At 42.1% G+C, this 20,367-nt stretch overlaps 8 protein-coding genes across 9 annotated transcripts; 3 read left to right on the top strand and 5 right to left on the bottom strand.

Annotated features, from left to right (window-relative positions):
• Positions 1-1,251: 1,251 nt before the first annotated feature.
• On the bottom strand, positions 1,252-1,959 carry LOC110190746 (uncharacterized). The gene is made up of 2 exons (XM_020961369.2): positions 1,948-1,959; positions 1,252-1,887 (listed from the first exon to the last, which is right to left on the bottom strand). The coding sequence occupies exons 1-2, from the start codon at positions 1,957-1,959 to the stop codon at positions 1,252-1,254; spliced, it is 648 nt and encodes a 215-aa protein (XP_020817028.2).
• A 3,636-nt stretch (positions 1,960-5,595) lies between these two features.
• Positions 5,596-6,495, bottom strand: LOC110190449 (uncharacterized). The gene is made up of 2 exons (XM_020960950.2): positions 6,426-6,495; positions 5,596-6,356 (listed from the first exon to the last, which is right to left on the bottom strand). Exons 1-2 carry the CDS (start codon positions 6,435-6,437, stop codon positions 5,964-5,966), a joined length of 405 nt encoding a protein of 134 aa, XP_020816609.1. The 5' UTR covers positions 6,438-6,495; the 3' UTR covers positions 5,596-5,963.
• A 5,909-nt stretch (positions 6,496-12,404) lies between these two features.
• LOC110190460 (uncharacterized) lies at positions 12,405-13,197 on the top strand. Its single transcript, XM_020960961.2, has 2 exons — positions 12,405-12,620; positions 12,685-13,197. Exons 1-2 carry the CDS (start codon positions 12,561-12,563, stop codon positions 13,012-13,014), a joined length of 390 nt encoding a protein of 129 aa, XP_020816620.2. The 5' UTR covers positions 12,405-12,560; the 3' UTR covers positions 13,015-13,197.
• Positions 13,198-13,649: 452 nt separating this feature from the next.
• On the bottom strand, positions 13,650-14,526 carry LOC110190447 (uncharacterized). The gene is made up of 2 exons (XM_020960948.2): positions 14,270-14,526; positions 13,650-14,203 (listed from the first exon to the last, which is right to left on the bottom strand). Exons 1-2 carry the CDS (start codon positions 14,279-14,281, stop codon positions 13,733-13,735), a joined length of 483 nt encoding a protein of 160 aa, XP_020816607.2. The 5' UTR covers positions 14,282-14,526; the 3' UTR covers positions 13,650-13,732.
• Positions 14,527-14,641: 115 nt separating this feature from the next.
• Positions 14,642-15,543, top strand: LOC110190457 (uncharacterized). Of its 2 annotated transcripts, none has more exons than XM_086833110.1 (3): positions 14,642-14,800; positions 14,968-15,206; positions 15,266-15,543. In XM_086833110.1, exons 2-3 carry the CDS (start codon positions 15,186-15,188, stop codon positions 15,482-15,484), a joined length of 240 nt encoding a protein of 79 aa, XP_086689236.1. In that variant the 5' UTR covers positions 14,642-14,800; positions 14,968-15,185; the 3' UTR covers positions 15,485-15,543. The 2 variants fall into 2 exon arrangements, with proteins under 2 accessions (XP_086689236.1, XP_086689237.1); XM_086833111.1 differs by having other exon boundaries at positions 14,645-14,800; positions 14,968-15,203.
• A 582-nt stretch (positions 15,544-16,125) lies between these two features.
• Positions 16,126-17,057, bottom strand: LOC110190448 (uncharacterized). The gene has a single exon (XM_020960949.2). The coding sequence runs from the start codon at positions 16,712-16,714 to the stop codon at positions 16,253-16,255; it is 462 nt and encodes a 153-aa protein (XP_020816608.2). The 5' UTR covers positions 16,715-17,057; the 3' UTR covers positions 16,126-16,252.
• A 476-nt stretch (positions 17,058-17,533) lies between these two features.
• LOC110190459 (uncharacterized) lies at positions 17,534-18,145 on the top strand. Its single transcript, XM_020960960.2, has 2 exons — positions 17,534-17,584; positions 17,657-18,145. The coding sequence occupies exons 1-2, from the start codon at positions 17,573-17,575 to the stop codon at positions 18,035-18,037; spliced, it is 393 nt and encodes a 130-aa protein (XP_020816619.2). The 5' UTR covers positions 17,534-17,572; the 3' UTR covers positions 18,038-18,145.
• A 776-nt stretch (positions 18,146-18,921) lies between these two features.
• LOC110190454 (uncharacterized) lies at positions 18,922-19,582 on the bottom strand. Its single transcript, XM_020960954.2, has 2 exons — positions 19,571-19,582; positions 18,922-19,413 (listed from the first exon to the last, which is right to left on the bottom strand). Exons 1-2 carry the CDS (start codon positions 19,580-19,582, stop codon positions 19,087-19,089), a joined length of 339 nt encoding a protein of 112 aa, XP_020816613.1. The 3' UTR covers positions 18,922-19,086.
• Between the last annotated feature and the right edge of the window lie 785 nt (positions 19,583-20,367).

Below are 20,367 nucleotides of genomic sequence, written 5' to 3'. Positions count from 1 at the left end.
TTGATAATATTGATATTTGGCTGCCTTGCATATAAATCAATGTTGGTCATTTTTATTGGCATCCAAACTATGCAACTAAACAAACTTAGATTCAGTGGCTCAGTGTGACTTTCAGTATTTGCAGGGGGTTGTCTCTGGATTTTGGCAAGCCCTCTCTGAGTTGAGCCCCTGCTTCTATTCACAGCATTTGGCTTATTAAACACGGAGAACGTCATGTGACTCCTGTCGCACAAATATAAAAGGTATTAGCCATCAGTCCGAAACAGAGGACTTTGGCGGATCGGTACGAGATTTGCATGCTAAAGACCTGATTGTTGTCTATGTATCTCTGAATTTGATTTTCCCTCTTTCTGTGCGGTGCGAGGCTCTCGTCAAAGATTGACCTCAGATGGTGGGGCATAATCACAATCTATGCGCATCTAATTTTGGATTACACTGAACGAAATGGGGGGTAATTTAATAATTACTCAACGGAGAATTTATCAAGACAACTAATGATTAAAATACACTTTATTAAGGTCGAAATTTAAGTCATGAAAAAGGTAATTTGAATATTTAAAATGTTAATAACATCTTAAAAATAAAAGAAATATATATCTGCTTGTATTTTAACAGACATTTTCTTGAATTTTTAAAAAATAATTCCCTTGGTCACGATTAAGGGAATTCTAATACATAGAAATACTATTTTTATGAATAAAACATTATATTCAAAATTATTAAATGTTTATGCCGAAAACCAGTTTCTTAACTGGCAAATATGACACCTATTATTCATTCAATCGTCGAACACGGAAATCATAAATTTATTTGTTTTTCAACCTATTTCCCATTGGGTTGAAGTGTAATTAAGATTGTTTATCGTCTCGTTAAACTATTGACCCAATTGGCTGGGAACTTGGCTCTCTCATTTACCCGTTGAGTTAGGTCAGTTGGTCAGGAGAAGCCGTTTGGAGTTATTAACCGCTGATCGGTCTCGGCCCTCTCAGTGTCATGCCTCGCCTTTGACCAAAATTGGCGATGCCGAAAATTGCTTGGAGCCATGAAAAAACAACTGAATTATTTATGGATTTTGTCGATATAAGCATAATTAAATCGCTACGCTGCGAGTTCTTCGCATAAATTCACGACTCGCGTATAATACGAAACATAACAACATTATTTAGATTTAATTAATTGCTAATTTGAGGAAATTATCATTCATAGTTATACATAATGAGCCCGCGTTGTCTGTCTGGGTTTCTCGAGTTACTACCAGCCCTGAGAGTTAAAGGCAATAGGCGAATGATGCGAAGGAGGAGCTCCGTAGACAGCAGCCGGAACATGAGGAGGCGGTGATCCAAAGTGGAGTTTGTATTTGCTGTAGGACGGAGGAGCTGCAAAGTGGTAACCGGTTGGCGGAGCAGTAAATCTCGTCAGGAATTGTGGCGATGGTGCAGCAGCATAGTGAGTCACTGGCTGTGGTGCAGCAGCATAATGAGCCACTGGCTGTGGTGCTGCAGCATAATGAGCCACTGCTGGTGCTGCGAAGCCCGAGTATGTGGTAGTTGTGGTGGTCACTGGTGCACCCAGGGAATACTTGATAACGGGCTGAGGAGCCTCATAAGCTACTGCATACTTAAAGATGGCCGGAGGAGCTGGTGGAGCTCCATAGGCCAAGGCATGATGAGCACTAAAGGCGGCAGGAACAGTCACAGTATCCGAGACAGGAACAGCAACGGGAGCAGGAACTGCTACAGGTGTGGGCACAGCCACAGGGGCAGGAACCGGAACTGGCGAAGGCACCGGAAATGGCACTGGCACTGGCACACCCACAGTCGATGGGGAATGAAAGAAGCTTCCGAAAACGGGAGAGCCAAGCCACAGCACAACACTCAAAAGAACACTCTGGATAATAAAATTATATATTTAAATTGTTTATAAAGTTAATATTTACTTTGCCCTTACAATTTTATACATTTTTCCCCCGTTATGCTTTCTTCCGTTTTCAATTTCCGTATTAAGTCACTTCTCTTCGACACTTTCACACGTAATGAATCGATTTTGGTTGACCATTGCAGGTTTATATACCACGATCCGAGAGTTGCGTCGTCCACATTATGCTGATTTTGGGTAGGAGTAGGTAGGTACTTTAAGTACGAAAAGTAAAAACTCCATTAAGGGATCTGCGCACGACGTGCAATCGACAAGCGAATCGTGCGGCAAATGCATGCGACAAGTTTTGCAATGCCCCATCTTCAAGGGGAAGTCTGATGGAGACCCAACCATCAAATGAATTAATAATTAAATGTGTCTCTAGAAAATGTAATAATTATCCAATGAGCCCTTTAAAACCAAGACATTCCTCTAATATAAGCTTAAGTTAAGCTCCTTTTGACATCTCAACCAAGATAAGTCATCGAAGTTCAGGTGCCATTAGCATGAACACACTTTACTTCACTTTATCCATGGATCGCATTTACCAAGTGCAGTGCGACTTTTACTGCCGCCGTCCCTCTGGCAGTTGCAACAACCCATTGCGATCACGTTCCAGGCACCTTTTTATGCCTTATGACTCTGATTGATGGCCGTTGCCGAAATATAAATGCCAAAATATCACACGCCAGTTAAAAGTCGATTTATTACCACCGCCAACAAAGCCGGCAAAGCTCTCAATTACCCAGGGACAAGCCCAAAAGTTGGCAGTACATTTCGGGTGTAGAGGGAATGGCCCAAAAGCGAGCAACTCGTGCTCCATAAAATTTGGAATCTGTCGTAAACAGGCGAAATTCCCGCACGGGTGGCCAATTAAATTGGCTGCCAAATGCGCGACACGCGCTCATCGAAATTGTCAACACAAGACAAAGAAATGGTGGAGGGGCTGAGCCATAAATCGAGGGAAAACCGGCGAAATTACCATAACAAAGTGGCTAAATCAGAAATCGATATGTTCACCTTCGCTGAACCGAAAAGCGTCGAGATTTCCACGAAGATTTCCCGTGCCGCGACAAGTGGAGCACACGCCCAGCTCTTGAGAGCTCCTCAAGAGGTTGCCCCGCGATTTCCACCGCTTTTCCACCACTACCGATGGCAACAGGTGCACTTGAGCCATCATCATCATCATCATCGGAAACATATAATGTAATGCGTACTAAATCGCTGCACGTGTTTCGCGACAACAAATGCGAGTTCTCTTCCCACGAAAACCAAACTTTGTTGCAAGCTACTTGAATTCACTCAACTGGTTGTAAGTTAGCTGGAAAATATGCTACAATGTGGTTTATAAAGGAAAATTTACATGCACTTAAATTAAACTTGCTTTAAATAATTCCTGTGTTAAATCAATTTCTATTGACAAACTAAATTTAATTTGTGTGAAGGAAGCTGAATATGCTAAATATTAATTGAACGTATACTTGATATTTATTGTATTCATAAAACCTTCCATATTGCTCATACGCAGTGTGGGCAGTCAACGAACTCAGGACATGGCAAGGACATCTGAGTGTGCGCTCCCTGACGCTATTGCATTAGATTATCAACTGCAATTCCCTTTTATAAACAACAACGAAATAATTAAGAGCGGGCAGGGCAGAGAAATGGGTGTGGCTTCTATTCCTTCGGAAAGAGTCAATGTCCCTGGTCGAGGTCAGCACGAGGAAAACGTGTGCATTTCCACAGTACGTGCAGTTCCCGCGGCCAGGGATCAGCTTTGCCGGGAAATGGCTTGAACCTTTGATATTAATTTTCCATCTTGTTGTGTTAACTGTGCTCGGGAATCATGTTTCCGTTGGTCCAGAGTCCGATTTCAATGCAGGTTTTAATTGCAATGCCCGGGGGCATGCGTCCTGTGGAAGGTCCTTGCCCTGTGTACCAAGTCAATGGCTTGTTAATAATGTCCAACAGAAGCAGAGCAAAATGCAAACCACTTTCCGCTTGAATAATTCAATTAAGCTTAGCATACTCTCGGGCTAACCGGAAAAACTCAAGGGAAATGCGTAGAGCTTGGCATACAATGAATTTCCACTCAAAAACAACAACATTAGGTATGAACGAGGTTGTGGGAATTCACTGAGAGCCGGTGCATGTGTGCCATGAGAGCAGCTGCCACAAAATGCATCCACTTAGTGTCACTCGGCGGACGGGCTTGAATGAATATTCAATGGAAATGTAGGAAGCAGAAGTTTAGCCCACCTTTGTCTGCGAATCTCTAAATCTACGAATCTGCGTGTCTCCGAAGGCTGTTGCCAAATTATCGCTTGACTGGCCAAAGGCACCGATGTGGTTGTCGTTGTAACCATAAATTTTGACATGGTTTATGATCAGGCGGCATAATTTATTCCCAACCGAACTGCGACGAATTAAACTTGTCTTGGGCAAATTGAGCTGTGCACTTTGTCAAGGTCGAAGAGCCGCCAACAATGGCTTATTGTTATTATTATATTATTATTACGTTGCGCGCTATGAATTATATTTAGCAAGCCCCACCCTTCAAACGCGGCATTTCCACTCGGTTTCCACAATAAATTAAAGAAATTCATAAATCGATTCCAAGTTAGCCACCAGGCAAATATTAATACAAGACTTTTCAATTTTCGCATGAATTATGCGGGCCAGGATCAGCCGGACGGCTAAAAAGGTAATTAAGTGGCTCAATTCACTTCTGAGCAGCTCTTGATGTGCTCCAATTTTTCACTTGCGAAACCAGGCAAAAAGCATTTAGCTGAGACATTTGGCCGGGCATTAATAAATAGATATTTCAACGCACTTTTTCCCCACATATTTTTTCTTTTTCTTCCCCTGATCAACCTGTTGACGGACGCACGCGTTTGTCGCTTAAGTCTTTCGTTTCCCCGCGATGATAATTGCCCGGCGGCGGGGGCGGGAGGGAGTGACCACTTCTCCGGGGCGTTGCAATAAAACAATTTTGTTCGCTATTTTTGATTTTTTTTCCTTTGGAAATATTTCAAAACACTTGACGGCTGGCGATATGAATCGAGCGAGTTTCCCAAGTCGCTAAATTAATTTGAAGTGCAATTGAAGTGCCGATTGGGAGTTGAAAATCGTGTGGATTGTGATGCAGTGAATTGAGAGTTCGGTGATGGAAATACTAGCAGGTGTCTGGGTGTGAGATATTCGTGACGAAGCTGCTAAGTAATTTGATCTCAAATGAATAGAAGAATATTACAGATTGAACTTAAAAGGGCATTTTATCAAGCGTATTATTAAAAGCTGAATATTTTTGTAGCAAAAACTAATTCTAACTAAAACTATGTTGTATTATATTATAATAGAAATAAATAAGAGCATTTTGTAATAAATAAATTAGTTCAGAGAATGTCACCTATCTATTTAGGGAGTACATTATTTCCTTTTTTATTTATTAAATATACTATAGAAGCTATGTTAAAGGAACGTTTTGTATTAACCTTTTGCTGATACCTACTTTAAAACCTATTAAATTGTTTTTCAGTGGAACTAAGTGCCTGAACTCTTCATCTACATTCGAATTACTTTTACTATCTTTTAAATGTAGCTTATATCTGCATTAAAAGGATGACCTATTGCACCTAAGAATCTTAAAATATATATTTAAATAAATAAAAGCAATCATAGTTTAGTGTTTAGAGTCATTTATCGTTTATTTACAGAAAGTGTCAAAGCCACAAGGGCAGAGAATTTGCACCTTTACAGCAAAATCAACGAAACTTGATCCTTCCTTCAATCTCTCGTACTCGCCGCCTCCCGCTTATATGTCCTTAGTTCTCTAGGTGTCTCTGTCTCTAGTTGAGTTCTTGGATTTCATTTTGGGGATTCTGAGGATTTTTAAAATTTGTACACAACTCAAGGTTTTTGTCTTGTTTTTCTGCCTCTGACTACGAAATGCACATGCAAATTCAACACTTTGACGGCAGCAAAATGCGAATTATCCACTTCAAAGGGGGTCGTCAACGGGGGCATGGTTTCCTCACTAGATCAGATCCTTAGTGCAGGTATCCGTGTCCAGCGTATCCCAGACCACCGTAGCCGGCGTATCCCAGACCACCGTATCCGTAACCGCCATAGCCGCCATGGTAGGTCGAGGTGGTGTGCAGGGCTGGAGCGGCATGGACCAGAGGGGCGGCGTGGACCAGGGGAGCGGCGTGCACGACGGGAATGGCCTTGGTGGCCACCTTGTAGGTGTTGGCATAAGAAGTGGCCACCGGGTGGGCCACAATTGGAGCGGCGTAGCTCTTGATGATGGGGGCGTGCGAGATCACGGCCGGAGCAGCGTAGGCCGGGGCCAGGGCAGCGCCATATCCGAGTCCATAGCCATGGCTATAGGGTGCGATCACTCCGGCATTGGCCACGGCGCACAGGGCAGAGATGAGGGCAATCTGGGGAGGAAGAAATCGTATATAATCCCTGAGTTCCTGCGGTATCCTTGCTGTTTGTCCCGTCCTTACCAGTTTGAACATTTTGCTGGCTTTGTTTTGGGTTGTTGGCTTTGACTTCTTGAGTAGTCGAATGTGTTATGCTTAGACGTCTCGACTTGCCCTCGTATTTATACCCGCAACATGAGAAATATTCTGACAAATCTTGGCCCAAAGAGAGGGAGAGAAAATCGCAGAAAACACGCCCGAAGCTTTGTGCATTTGCCGACCAGCCAGCAGATCGCGAAAGAGATCAGTCGCGATCGGTCACGCGGCGGTTTCGGCTTTGAGTCCCAGAGTCCCCCAGTCCCAAGCGCTTTTCATGGAAAACCTCTATGGGCATTTAATTCAATTTGCTATTTTTTTTTGTCTTCTTATTTTTTTGTCAGCTATTGTTGGCTTCCAAGCGGCAGCAGTTGCTCTAACGGAAATTTTTTATATGTATTTCCATTCATGTCGGTGGGGAAATAGACAATTGTTTTCCGCCGGTTTCTAGCTGAGAAAATGCTAGTTTTGATTCTGGTTCAGCCAAAGCATTACTTGCAAACATTCTTCATCTGTAAATTGGCAATTAACTATCCAAAATATAGGATTTTTTTGTTGAGACTAACAGAAATAAGTAGAAAACTTAAGGAAATTATAAATTATTAAATCTATCTATTAAATTCAAATTCACACTGCTCGGCATCCCTAAGTAAGTTTCTTTTCTTATTACAATTACAGTATCTTTCTTCCAAATAAACCATTTTTATAGTGGTCGTAATACCATTAAATTAATATATTTAAATATTCAAATAGGGAGCAGGCACAATTTCCTCTAGCCAAATCTTATAAACCCATTAAACCTATCTCTATTTTTCAACTACTGATCTGCAAATCCTTTCTAAAAGCCATAGCACGCACTTGATTATCAATCAGCTTGACCAGCCGACTGACTGACTGACTGACAGCTCATTACTGATATAAAGATCCGTAGGTGTGGAAAATGCTGTTGCTCGCAGGCAAATGATCAATCGGAGCTGCCTCTCCACGCACCAAATAAACCCAGACTCCGGTCCGTGAAAAATTACTCACTTTAATAACTGACAAACAAACACACTTTGAGCCTGGAGAGACTGGCCTGGCCTGGCTAGTAGTGCAGTTGGCCAGTTGCAGCTGCTTTGGCTGTATTTTGCATGCATTAATTTTTAAACTGATTTGCTATCGCGGGCACACACGGCGTATGCGTAACTTGGGTGGAGAAATCAATTGGAAACAGAGGTAAATCATATTTACTGGCTTTGGAATGGCCTGCCAGATTTCCTAATAGCCATGCTTAATTCCTCTATCAAATCACAAGATCTGCCGAGAACACGAGGCGTGAAAAGAATTGCAAAACGCTTGTGTTACTATGTATGGGGCCTTGGAATCAAAATGTGTTTTGATCCGAATTTTGATTTGAAACCTAGGGTTCTGTGTGTCTCCCAGGGCGAACAAAGCGCGGCTTAAAGTTTATGACGCATAAATCAATAAACAATTACGATGGCGACAATTCTGCGGCTGGCTTTGACCCTGGGCATCGCTGCTGATTGGGGGGACAATCTGCATATCAACGGGTCTTAGTCCAAGGCGTGAGTGAAACCAAGTCGGAACCCTTCACCAGAGCCGACACCTCGTGATTTTGCCCGGACCCGGGGCGTTATGCAAATGCTGGCCAAATTGTCGCATAAATCTAAATCGAAGGCGGCTTGATTGACACCGGACACAGGATGCCAAATTGCGTGGCTATCGATCGTTGGATCGAGCGACCTGCCCAAAAAACCACAAGACCAAAACTGCCACCCACTCGGCTTGTTGGGTTTATGGGCCTGGTTCAGACCGCGACCGCAGCTGACCGACCACCTAGCCGTACTAGTGCACTAGTGTAATTGCATTTTAATGGCCTCCCAATTGGGAAATATCCATCCAATTCGCATTTCCCAAGCAACGCCCAAAACGCTTTGATTGCCAACAAATCATTCAAAAGTCGAAATTAAAAGCCGTCAATTTTCCAAAGCTCAAACTCAACTCGCATAGAGCTCAACTCAACTCAATATATATTTTCCCCTCGTCTTGATTTATGTGATTTTTATGGGGAAATAGTCACAGAGTCCCGGGACCTGAAATTTGTCCAGCGAATTCTGGCTAAAGGAAATTTCACAAGTGGGACACACTGGAAAGCCACATCTATGTGGTACCTGAATTGGATTAAAAACAAACAAGCATATGACCGCAAAGAGTTATTATTTAATTTGTTATAGATTTACATAATTGTTGGTTGTTGGGCGATTCGCAATTTGCATAGCACAGCATACTCCCATCTGTGGCTGTGACTCGAGTGTGGCCAATTAAGTATTAAGTATACCACATGTTGGACGCTACGCTACGCGGTCAAGGTCGTGCTTACCCCAGTACCCCCAGCCTTTGTCACAATGTCGTGAATATTACACTGTACCCAGTTGTACAACAATTAGACGGTTTTATAATGATTAATAATAAGAGAGCAACGGCAGCGACAAATGCCAAGTGCAAAACTGTAACAATGGCCAGCAGAGACTCAAGTCTTTTGATAAGGTTAAGGAGGAATGGGTACCCTGGGAAAATGTTGGAGAATATGGTTATTTACTTATAAATTAAGGTAGGTTAAGATTTAGTTTTTATTATTTAAGGTATTTGATAAGTATGCCAAGTTATGATAGTCTACATTTCATATCCTTCTTATGATTAAACAATACGAATATCATTTTATACTTCACAGCTAAATGTAAAGTTCTCACAATAATATAATCTTGAGTATATAGTTCCTCTGACATTTAAAAATCAAGCTCAATACCAATTATATAGTGTTGCTGCTAATTAAGCCACATTCTTTCATAGAAGATTTCTGCAAAGCCATATTTGTTTTTAATGAGTCTCAAATATCATTTCGTGATTATTTTCCTAGGGTAACAATCAATGCTTGGATTTCCACATAGAACACAGACACCGCTGTGAAAAGCCATGGAAACACACTCGCCGACTGAGAGCCAAAGTTTTCATTAATGGAATTAAAGTGAGCTAAGGTGGATTAGCCCCATCCAGCCCCCTTTTTGTCCTCCCTACTGGCGTAGATGGTTTACCTTCAGCTCAGCTCGAGGTTGGGCCAACAATTATCATTTGCAAAAGTTGGTTTCATTTCGCATTGAAGTTCTTTTTTTGTGCGGGGACATTGCGCAAAGTGGCTCATGGCACGTAGAGCGTTTCTGTTTTTTGTTTAATAACAATTTTTGTTATTGTTGTTTGTTGTTGTGGATCAACTTGCTGCATGTACATAGTATAAACTACATATAAACTATTTTGGTCACAGATCATTTGACAGCTTCACTGAGTGTGCTCGCGCGCTCTCGGGCACTTGAAGCTGTCAATGCAAATAGACTAAAATTTGCTTCATAATTAAGTAGTTAGATCGCAACAATAACAAACTAAAAAACCCAAAAAAATGTATATATATATATACCAGCATGTTGAACAAGTCACGCCCCTTTTGCGAGCTCGTAAATTAAAGTTGTGTGTCGCCAAATTGTATGCAAATCGCTTGACTCCCAGTTGCTGAGATTTATGCGAGGGGCTGTCCGAATTATTTGCTACTCGATTAGTGCTTTTTAATTGAATTTAGTTCTCGTGTGGGTGCGCTTGCCCCTCTTAATGCCCCTCTTGGAAGTACCTAAGTATTTCTGGCGAATTCCATAAGGTTCTAATGCATCTAATTTGACTTTCACTTTTTGTTGCCACCGCTTATTGTTACCGCCGCGATTGTTCTAGAGCAATTCGGTAACTTGTGTGGTTACTCACCCTGAACTTGAGCTGAAATCAAATTACTGGGCAAGATCCCAGGCATGATTGCACACCTGTGGGGGCAGTATCTATATCTAAATCAGAGGTGGCAAGAAATTAAGTCACGAGTTTATGGTTGAGCTACTTTTCATTGAACGATATCTATGTCCATCAAATCATTATTATTTAATTGTGTGTAGGAGTTATTTTTGATTGTGTTTACTATATATTTACGATCTATAAAACACGAACAACATTATGCCATCCCTAAGACCTGCTCTATGAACTGCTAACCCTGCTCAAGTTCGCTCTGCTTCGGTTTTCTCACCAACAAAAGCTGAAATAAGCTGAGAAACAGCGATAACTATAAAAAGTCAATTAGACTTAATGATAGCCGCAGCTAAACATTAAATTCATGTACGTAAATTACATTTAGAAAAAAAATGAAAAAAAAACTACAAGAAACCAGAAACCAGAAACTCCAAAACGAATTCGATTTGAGAATAACAACGTCGATCAATTCCGCTGGGAGTTCTGTGCAATCAAGGAGGAAGTCGTTTCCGAGCTGCAACCGACAAAAACAACTGTTGCTTGTGCGTCAAGTTTTGTAAAATTCAGTCATTAAAATTAATAAGACAATGCAGATCACACGCCCCACAAAAAACAGTAGTACAAGAACTGGCCAAACGAGGCATTTCCCAAACGTTTAGGCCTGGAGGCGGATGTGGCTATTACAGATCTAATTACATGGCGTATGAGCGATTTTCAATGCTGTTTTCGGCCAGGCCAAGTCGCACCGATAACACTCAGATAAGGCCAGCTTAAAGTGTTGCTAGTTGGCAACAACCACTCTGGTTACTGGAAACTAATTAAGTTGCATGTTCCATGCTGACAACCTCAAAGATACAGCTACAAATGCAGACTCGAGTTGAGTTCGAGCCAGTCCCAGTGGACACCGTCAACTTCTATTAGCCAAACAATTTAAAAACTCTTGTCCATTTGTCAATAATTTTAACTAACCAGGAGATTGTTTATGGAATTGTGTGCTGAAAATCCAGGCTTTTGTTTTGTGAACACATTCATTTCCTTATAGATTTAAGACAGATTTAAGCCGTATTAAAGGCTTTAAATAAATTAGTTGAAGTGATTACTGGCTTATTTTAGTTCAACAGAAATTCTGCTGCTGTGGCTAATTAACCACATAGGCCAGCATGGGTTAAGTTTAAGCCCAAAGCCTGTTTTAGCCATAAAAAGCTACGACTTTAAGCTTTATTTTAAGACCACAGCTCAAAAGTAGGCAAGTGTGTTACTACAAATTTAAAAAGTTTAACCAGTAAATGTAATAAAATTGTTTGAAAAACAAAACCAGCAAGAACAGTAAGCCACTGACAAGTTTTTTGCTAACTTATTTATTTTTTTGTAATGTTTTCTTTAGCTTAGTTGCCATTTCTGCAAGTGGAAATATTACACCCGGCGGTAAGTGCCAGTCAAAGATTTATGCCAACTACTGCTAAACACTCGAGTGATTTACACGTTCAGGTCGGAGTTGTGCTTGGCCAGAAGCCAAAGTGGACCAAAATCCACAAACAATGGCATTCTGCAGCAGCAACAACAATGAGAGCAACTTGGTCAATGATTAAATCGTTTCGGGCCCTGTCAGCGTCTTGTTATATCTCTCGCTTCTGAACAAGCTCATTGTGGGCTGTTTTTTTTTTCTGCTTCTGTGTTTTTCTTCTTAATTAAATTAGAGCCAAGGTCGCCGCAAATGGGCTGGGAGTCTCTTGGCGTGTATGGCTAATTAAAATCAAAGTTTGGTGCCACCGAAACTCGACAACATGTGGCGTTTGATGCTTGTTGCGTTGGTGGCGCCCAAAAATAGTTTGAGGAAAACCCAGTCAGGCGGGGCCCAAGAGGCAGGAAAAAAGGCTGGAAAAAGAGTTTTTCGGCTGCTAGTTATGCTAATGGCTGTCCCACATTTTCTGTGCCAGTCAAGTAGAAGAAATAAGCCAGGAATTCAAATACTGAAACTGGATTGGCTGTGTGTGGGGTGTGTGGGTGCCATGCTCTTACCAGGTAACATTTTTTTGGGTGGCTTGACTTGGCTCCATTCAGTCTTTCGGCCTGAACAACAGCCTCGACTTGGCTCGCTCAGTTCCGCCCAAATGGGTCACTAATGAGCCATCTGGGTCTGGGAATTCGCTGAAGGAAAAACGCAAAAAAAAAACACCAGCTGCTGGGCAAAAAATAAACAAATTTTGAGATGATGGCTCGATTGTTTGTGCCAATTCTAACGTAAAGAAGCTAATTCCCTTGGTTCGGGGCTTGTATAAAACACCGATGACTTTACCAACTGCCAAACATAGTTGCAGAGTTCACCCAGCGAAGATGTTCAAAGTTGTGAGTTGCTTTGGATAATATTTATAGGAGTTTCTTTACAAAATATCTTCTCTATCCCTTATAGGTATTTCTTGTTTGCGGATTTTTGGCTGTCCTGATCCAGGCTCGTCCCAGCTACTTGCCGAGCTATGAGACCGTGGAATATGCCCCCAGTGTCGTTGGATATGAACATCTTGCCCTGCCCGCTGCTGTGTCGCATCAGAGCTCCACAGTGGTCCATGAGAAGCGTCCCTACTGGCGTCCCATTGTGGATCACACTCCGCTGCTGAAGACAGCCTATGCTCCAGCCACTTCCATTTCCTATGCTCCTTTGGGATATACTGGAAGCAGTGCTGGATGGTATGGACCTGAGGTCTGGAGCGGAGCTAGCTATCCTAGCATCTACCTGAAGTAGGGATATCCGAAGGAATACATTAATCTCATATCTCATTTTGCAATATTAAAAGTCAAAGTCTATGAAATTTAAAGGTCAGAATCTAACGTCACAAAAAAACCAAAAATGTACTTCGTGATATTCTTAATAATTCCGATTTAATTATATCATTTATGAAACAATAAATAATAGATTTGTGCGAATTAAGGCAAAAAGGAAGAAATGAACTTTCTTAACAATAACTTGCAGGGTATTATAATTTTGGTAAGAACTTTAAAACTCACTAAAGAAGTAATTTCCGACCCCATAAAACATATACATAGATTCTTAGATTTATTAGCTTGATAAAAACTAATTCAGAACAACTTTCCAAATTGAAATTACAACTTTTTTGACTTAATTATGGACTTTAAAAAAAATAAGATTTGTCTGCAAAACTCTTGTCCAAAATATTTGATAAACTCTTAAATAGTTTTAACTGAACTTTACTTAAACACATGATGTTTTTTTCCGAGTTTTAAGGTTCTTGTATTTACGTTCTAGCAAGTTTTAAGCCCATTGTTGTTTTTAATTTATTTAATTTTTAATGGCAAAGTTATTGTTTTTTAAATTGTCGCATTAAATCCCTCCCTTCGCTTTTATGGAAACATTCATTATTTTGGCATTCACATTTAGTTAATTTTATTCGTTTTGTATTTATTTGTTCGCTCAAATTCTTTCGTTCTCGTTTATGGCTTTCTTACCAGGCGCTGGCGGCGTAGGTAAGGGGAGCATGGTGCAGCAGGGGGGCAGGGGCGGCATAGGCCACCGGCGAGGAGTAGGCCACGGGGGCGGAGTAAGTCAGGGGGGCGGAGTAGGAAGGATACGCGGAGTAGGCTGCCAACGAGGGGGCGGAGTAGGCCAAAGGAGCAGAGTAGGCGACAGGGGCGACGGTCTTCACAATGGGAGCAGCAGCCACGACGGGAGCAGAGTGGACGGCAGTGGTCTTGACCACGGGAGCAACCACATCCTCGACGACAGGAGTGCTGTGCACCTGGGTCACGCTCTGGTGGCTCACAGCGGTGGGCACACTCTTCACCACGGCTCCGACCTTGGCAAGGACGGGCTCCTGGACAATGGTGGTGGCAGCAGGGGCACTGTAGACCAGAGGAGCGGCGGCCAGGTGACCGGGCTTGGCGGCGGCAACGGCCAGGAGAGCGGCGAGGACGAACTGCGGGGAAGAGAAAGGGTTATAATAATCCAATCCAGGAAGAACCAGTTGCCCAAAGATCCTTACCAATTTGAACATATTGGTAATGGTTACTTCTTCGACTTGTGTCACTGCAAAGGGAGACAGACTTCGAATGTGTTGAGCTGAGGGACTGTCAACGGCTTTTATACGTGAACTTCACTTTCGCAGCTCCCACACACAGGTAACACACAGGTAACTCTGCACACGCACAAGGCTCTTGGCCATTGAGGCGGATACAATAAGCCATAAGTCGAACGTGCCTGAACGGATTCTGGCCGCTGTCTCCGACTCTCCAAGTCTCCGTGTCTCCGAAGTCTTGGCCATAAACCAGATTATTATTCGCGGCCAATTCTCCACCGCTCCTACTCATTATTTCACTTATTTTCGGCCTCGCACTCGCACTCGCACTCTTGGTTTCATTTCACAACTCACTCGTAGCCAATGTGGACTCATTAATCTCACGTACTCACCTGGCATTTATTTTCTTGTATCTTATTTTTTTGGGGGAAGCGGGAGAACCAAGGGTTATACTTCTAATTGGAAGTCAATGGAATTCAATTTCCGACTCAAGCCAAGGTTGGTAAGCAAAGAAATCCCTACTCGGTTTAAGAGAAATTGCTGAAATCAACTATATGATTATCTTAAGCATTAAGCACGCATTTTTCATTTCAATCATTCATTCAAATTTTTTTTAATTTAAGTTTCTTGCAAATTTAATTACTTAAGGTGTATCTATATTTCAGGCTAACATCTGCCAGAAAGCTTGTCTTACACATAAAGTTAGCTTCTTTCCCAGAAACCTTATACAGACTTCGAGTTCGTTTCAATAGAACTTGAGTGCACCTGTGCAACAAGTGCGAGTGTCCCTAGAAATAAACACAGTTTTTTCTATAAAATCAGCCTTTATTTTATGGCTGCATTCATTGCATTTAAAATAATTGATTAGATCGGACAAAACACCATGAATTTCCAGTGGAAAGTGGTGAGAAAAAAACATATAAGGATGAATAAATACAAAAGTAATTAAAAAATCATTTTTAGATCATATTTTTCCTCTGGCTGGGCTTATACTGCAGCAGTGGATATGTCCACAATCGTCATGTGGTCGAAAAGCGAGATGTAAATGGAACCTCTAAGGAGTGGCGATTTCCAGGAGATATCCTAAAAACCATTCTCACACCCATAGCTAATTTTGCTGACAAAATCGAAGTAAATATACCTGGATTAGCGAGCTATCGCACAGAGAATAATAATGATTAAAGTCTAGATTGTGAGTCTAAATGAGTCATAAAATTAATTAAATAAATTGTTAAACTACATATATATTCGAGTACAAATTAATTTGTTAAATAACTAGAGTTCATTGGCCAAGAATTCCAGCGAGTTGGATGGTCAGCGGGATGCCAATTTGTTACTCTTACGTGTGAGGTGTTTGTTTATACTCTGCATATGTCCAGGAGTAACTGCAGCAGGAAGTAAGTACGTGCCAAGGGGCAACGAACCAGGACACATTCAGCATAGAAAGCTAGTCAAGCCAGCCAAGCAGTTTCTACAGTGAATTAATTTTCATTCTGATCACAAAACTAGATGGAAATGGAGTTTCACTGATGCTATGAATACCCTGAAAGGAACTTCAGTTCTGAAAAAATTTTAAAAATCTATTTAACTAATTTTAAACTTCTTTATAACAAGACTGCTACTTTGCTTTATACTTACTTAAATATCGAAAATCATCAATCTAAATTTAATTTCCAACTATCACTTTCCTTTAACCTGATATTTAATATCTAAAATATTATAAAACTAAAAGTACCCAAGGATAGCAAAGTCTTTAGCCTCTATAAACAAAGAGTAATGGTCTAAAAGTCAAGCTGGTAAGAAAAGCAAACACCTTCAGACAATTTTCAAGGCAAAACATGTATTTATTTAAAATTCGTATCACAAAACCGTCCAGCGATTGCATCCTGGTCACCTGGCAGAGGTTGGAGGAGAGGGATTACAACTGGGAGTCGAACTGGGAGGAGCGCTTTACCACACACCGGTGGCGGTGTAGGTCAGCGGCGAGGAGGCAGCCACATGGGCGACGGGAGCCACGGCGGCGTAGGAGCTGGCCAAGACAGGAGCAGCAGCGGCATAGGTAGAGTGCACCAGAGGAGCAGCAGCAGCATAGGTGGAGTGGACAACGGGAGCAGCAGCATAGCTGGTATGAACCACTGGAGCGGCAGCGGCATAGCTAACCACCGGGGTGGACTTGACCACAGGAGCCACGACATCCTCCACAACGTGCGCCGAGCTGTGCACCACCGACTGGCTCTGGTGGCTCACGGCAGTGGGTACGCTCTTCACCACAGCTCCAACTTTGGCCAGAACGGGCTCCTGGACGATGGTCGTGGCCGGGGCGGCATAGACCAGCGGGGAGGACTCCAGCAGGTGACCGGGACGGGCAGCGGCTACGGCGAGGAGAGCAGACAATACCACCAACTTGAACATTTTGGCTATAAGTTTGGTCTGTATTGACTGATGGGAGAGACTGAGTGTTCGGATTGAGTTTCTTGCGAGAACTGTTGTTGATTGCCCGGCAGCCGTAATCTTTTTATACGGCAGCCAGACCAAGATGTGACCTTGCCACTTTGACGCACAATTCGAGTTGAAGTTAAACCCATATCAGATTCTGGCCAACGATCAATAAGCAATTAGCGTCGGTGGACGGCTCAACAGAGACAAGCGAGTCATGAGCTGTGAGTACACAGGGAAATAAATATAGATCAATTACAGCCTTCTAAGTATATAAAAAGAAATCAGAGTCGAAAAATAATAATTACTCTACTTATGTGAAAAATATCATATTTCTCATTATTTACGGACTAAATACTTTGATGTTACTACTAAATAAATAAACCATTTTCTCTGTGTATAGCTATCCATAGCCATTAGGCCCTCTTGAATGCCATTAGAGGCTGGGGGGAGATTCCTCTGCAGCTGCATTACTTGCACTTTGAGGGCGTGAGTCAGGGTCAACGTGCAGTGCGTGAGCTTTTGGGTTTTTTAGATTTAGGGTCTCCAAGTGACCAATTGCAAGTCTCATGTTTTATTGTCCGAGCGAGGGCAGTTTTATACAACTCATTTGATTTCGTTTTGACTGAGCACCACTGGCCACCGGCTGGCTCGTAAATGTTTTAATTAAACCACACTTTTGCGGCTTTTGAAGCGGCGCCGTGAACGCGACGCAATGGAAAATATATATTTTTTTAAGCATATATAAGAGACCAATTTCGGTTGAACCATTATCAGTCAACTTTTGTTCGCTTCAGCAGCACAACACAGACCAAGAAACAAAAATCCTTCAAAATGTTCAAATTGGTAAATAATTCCATCCTTATCTTTAGATTTTATTAAAGTATATTTAGCTAACTCCTAATTTCCAACCTCCAGGTGGTGTTGTCTGCTCTCCTTGCCGTAGCTGTCGCTCGTCCTGGCCATCTCTATGAGTCTCCTGTGGTGTACTCCGCTCCTGCTGCCACAACCTATGTCCAGGAGCAGGTTCTGGCCAAAGTGGGTGCCGTGGTGAACAGCGTTCCCACCTCGGTCTCCCACCAAAGCCAGTCGGTGGTTCACAGCTCGGCGCACGTTGTGGAGGATGTCGTGGCTCCTGTGGTCAAGTCCACCCCGGTGGTTAGCTATGCCGCTGCCGCTCCAGTGGTTCATACCAGCTATGCTGCTGCTCCCGTTGTCCACTCCACCTATGCTGCCGCTGCTCCTCTGGTTCACACCAGCTATGCTGCTGCTCCCGTTGTCTACAATGCTGGATGGTAATCCGGAGAACTGGAGGCTATTGGAGGCTCTGACGAGCGATCTGGATGGTTAGAAAGAAAAGCTATTCCTATTGTAAATAATGTTTAGTTGCGAGTAAAATGTGATTTTGTAAAAAAATACTACCTGTTGTATTTAATTGGGAATCTTGGGGGAACTTTATATCTAGTATTATTAGTAACTTAAGCTACTTTGGTGTTGTGTTTAAATAACTTAAGATACTTTCATATTTAGAGCCCTAACTAATTAAGGATTCAGTTATTCATGTACGATGTACATTGCATAAATGGTATATCTCAGTCATACTATTTTTAAAAAGCTTAAATAACTTTCTTAATTTATAAAGGGAATGTTGTTATGTTTCATTTTCTTTTTTCCATAAGATGTGAATAAATTCTTGTAAGTTGTAGATCTTTTAATTAACTTTTAAACTTTTTGCATCTGTCTTAGACTTATTAAATTGATTGCATTTGCTTTCAATGATAATTACATATAACACTATTACTATTATATGTGAAAATCTTCTTATATCATTAAATTACTATAAAAGCAGCTGTCTATCTGATAAAATTACTTACATATATAACTTAAGAGACCTCTTTCAAGACAGCATTATTACAAACAAGTTTGTAGTTGTTTAATGTCTGTAAACTTTAGGACTAACAATTACCCGTATTTCAAACACTTTGAATTATGATATGTTATTTGGTAAACAGACATAGTTAAACATGAGCCAAATATACGTTAAAAAATGTGAATCATATTGTCACGCTTTGTGGGTACAGAGTTAAATTAAAGTTAATTTCTTTACTCTGCTCTCTTAAAGGTTTTTAGTGCCAAATACTATCACATAAAGAATTCAAATAAAAAATTCAATAGACACAAGATTAATCTGAGCATGAAACATGGATTTATTTACATCAGTCGAAATGTGTAAGAAAAAAAACAAAACAGCTGGGTAAGGAGAATGAATTAACATCGGGTTGGGTGGGAAAATGTAACTGGAATCTGTGTAGTTGCTAGCCCACGCAAAGACATCATCCGCAGGACCTCTACCAGGACGGGGCCCAGCCATGTCCAGCCCACGAGGGCGACAGCAGGGTCGTGTGCAGAGCCGGAGCCGCATAAGTCTTGATAATCGGAGCGGCATAGGTCTTCAGCACTGGGGCAACAATGGGCTGGATAATGTGGGCAGAGCTATGCACCTGGCTGATGCTCTGGTGTGAGACAGCACTGGGAATGGTCTTGATGATGGCACCCACCTTGGCCAAAGCGGGTTCATGGATAATGGCCGGAGCAGCATAGCTGTGGCTCCAAGGATCAGCTTCCAGATAACCCGGACGAGCGGCCACAAAGGCGAGCAGAGCGAAGAACACCACCTTTGAGAAGAAAGAAAAATATTTATGAAGGAAAATATAAGAGAAAGAGGACACAAGTTTCCTTCAGTCGAATTAGGATTCTTTTGGAAAGTAAATACTTAATGTAGTCAGGACCCCAAGACTTGGGTTTCCTTTTTGTGTGTATTAGTCAACTTACCAACTTGTACATTTTGCTAATCCTGGCGATCCTGTTGCGCTAGCTATTGGCTGAACTAATGAACTGTGGGTCTGTGTTGACGCCTCGCCGAATTGTGCTGCCAGCTTGCAATTTGCAACTGCTTTTATACTGCCAAAATCCGAGCAGGCGGCGGCCATGTGCAACCGAATCTTAAAATGCAGAAAACACAATAATAATATTTTTTTTTTTCTTTCCTCCTCCTTCAAAAGATCGTTAGGAAAAGCTGAAAAATAACGCCAACGGCCACAGAAAAGCTGCCAAAGTTTGCATGTGCAGCAGCTGATTCGCTTTGTCTTCGCTTGGAGTTTTTTTTAGTTTTTTTGCCAGGCCTCCCCCTGACGACTCCCCAACGGGCCAAAGCTGGCCACTGCCCACCTAAGACATCGTACCCCATTAGGTTGCAAAAATAACAAAAAAAATAAAGAGCAGAAAACCAGTCAAAATAAAATGTTGGTCTGTCGCTGTTCGCTGAATGGTGGGCTCTTGGCCCACTCGGACACCAGGCCAGTTGGCCAGCAGCCGCCACTTGCATCACTTCAGGCCCAAAGACAGGCGTCGCAAAAAAGAAATAAATGTGGTTCACACTTGTCATTTTCCTCAAAGTTGACCGTGAAAATTCCCCGTGGCTGCAACACGCACACAGCCATTACAACCCGCCCAAAGTAGCCCAAGTTCAATGCTAACGCACTTGCGTGTTTCTGTCATGGCCATAACTGGCTCCAAGGGGGCCATGTACCCGCCTCTCCATCTCCACCAGCAGTTGTTGCGTCTGCGAG

Source organism: Drosophila serrata, unplaced genomic scaffold (assembly GCF_035046125.1).
Source record: "Drosophila serrata isolate PLE 108 unplaced genomic scaffold, ASM3504612v1 contig_272, whole genome shotgun sequence".
Classification (NCBI taxonomy): Eukaryota; Metazoa; Arthropoda; class Insecta; order Diptera; family Drosophilidae; genus Drosophila; species Drosophila serrata.
The sequence above is the reverse complement of the archived record's forward strand: the minus strand, read 5'-3'. Positions and strand labels throughout refer to the sequence as shown.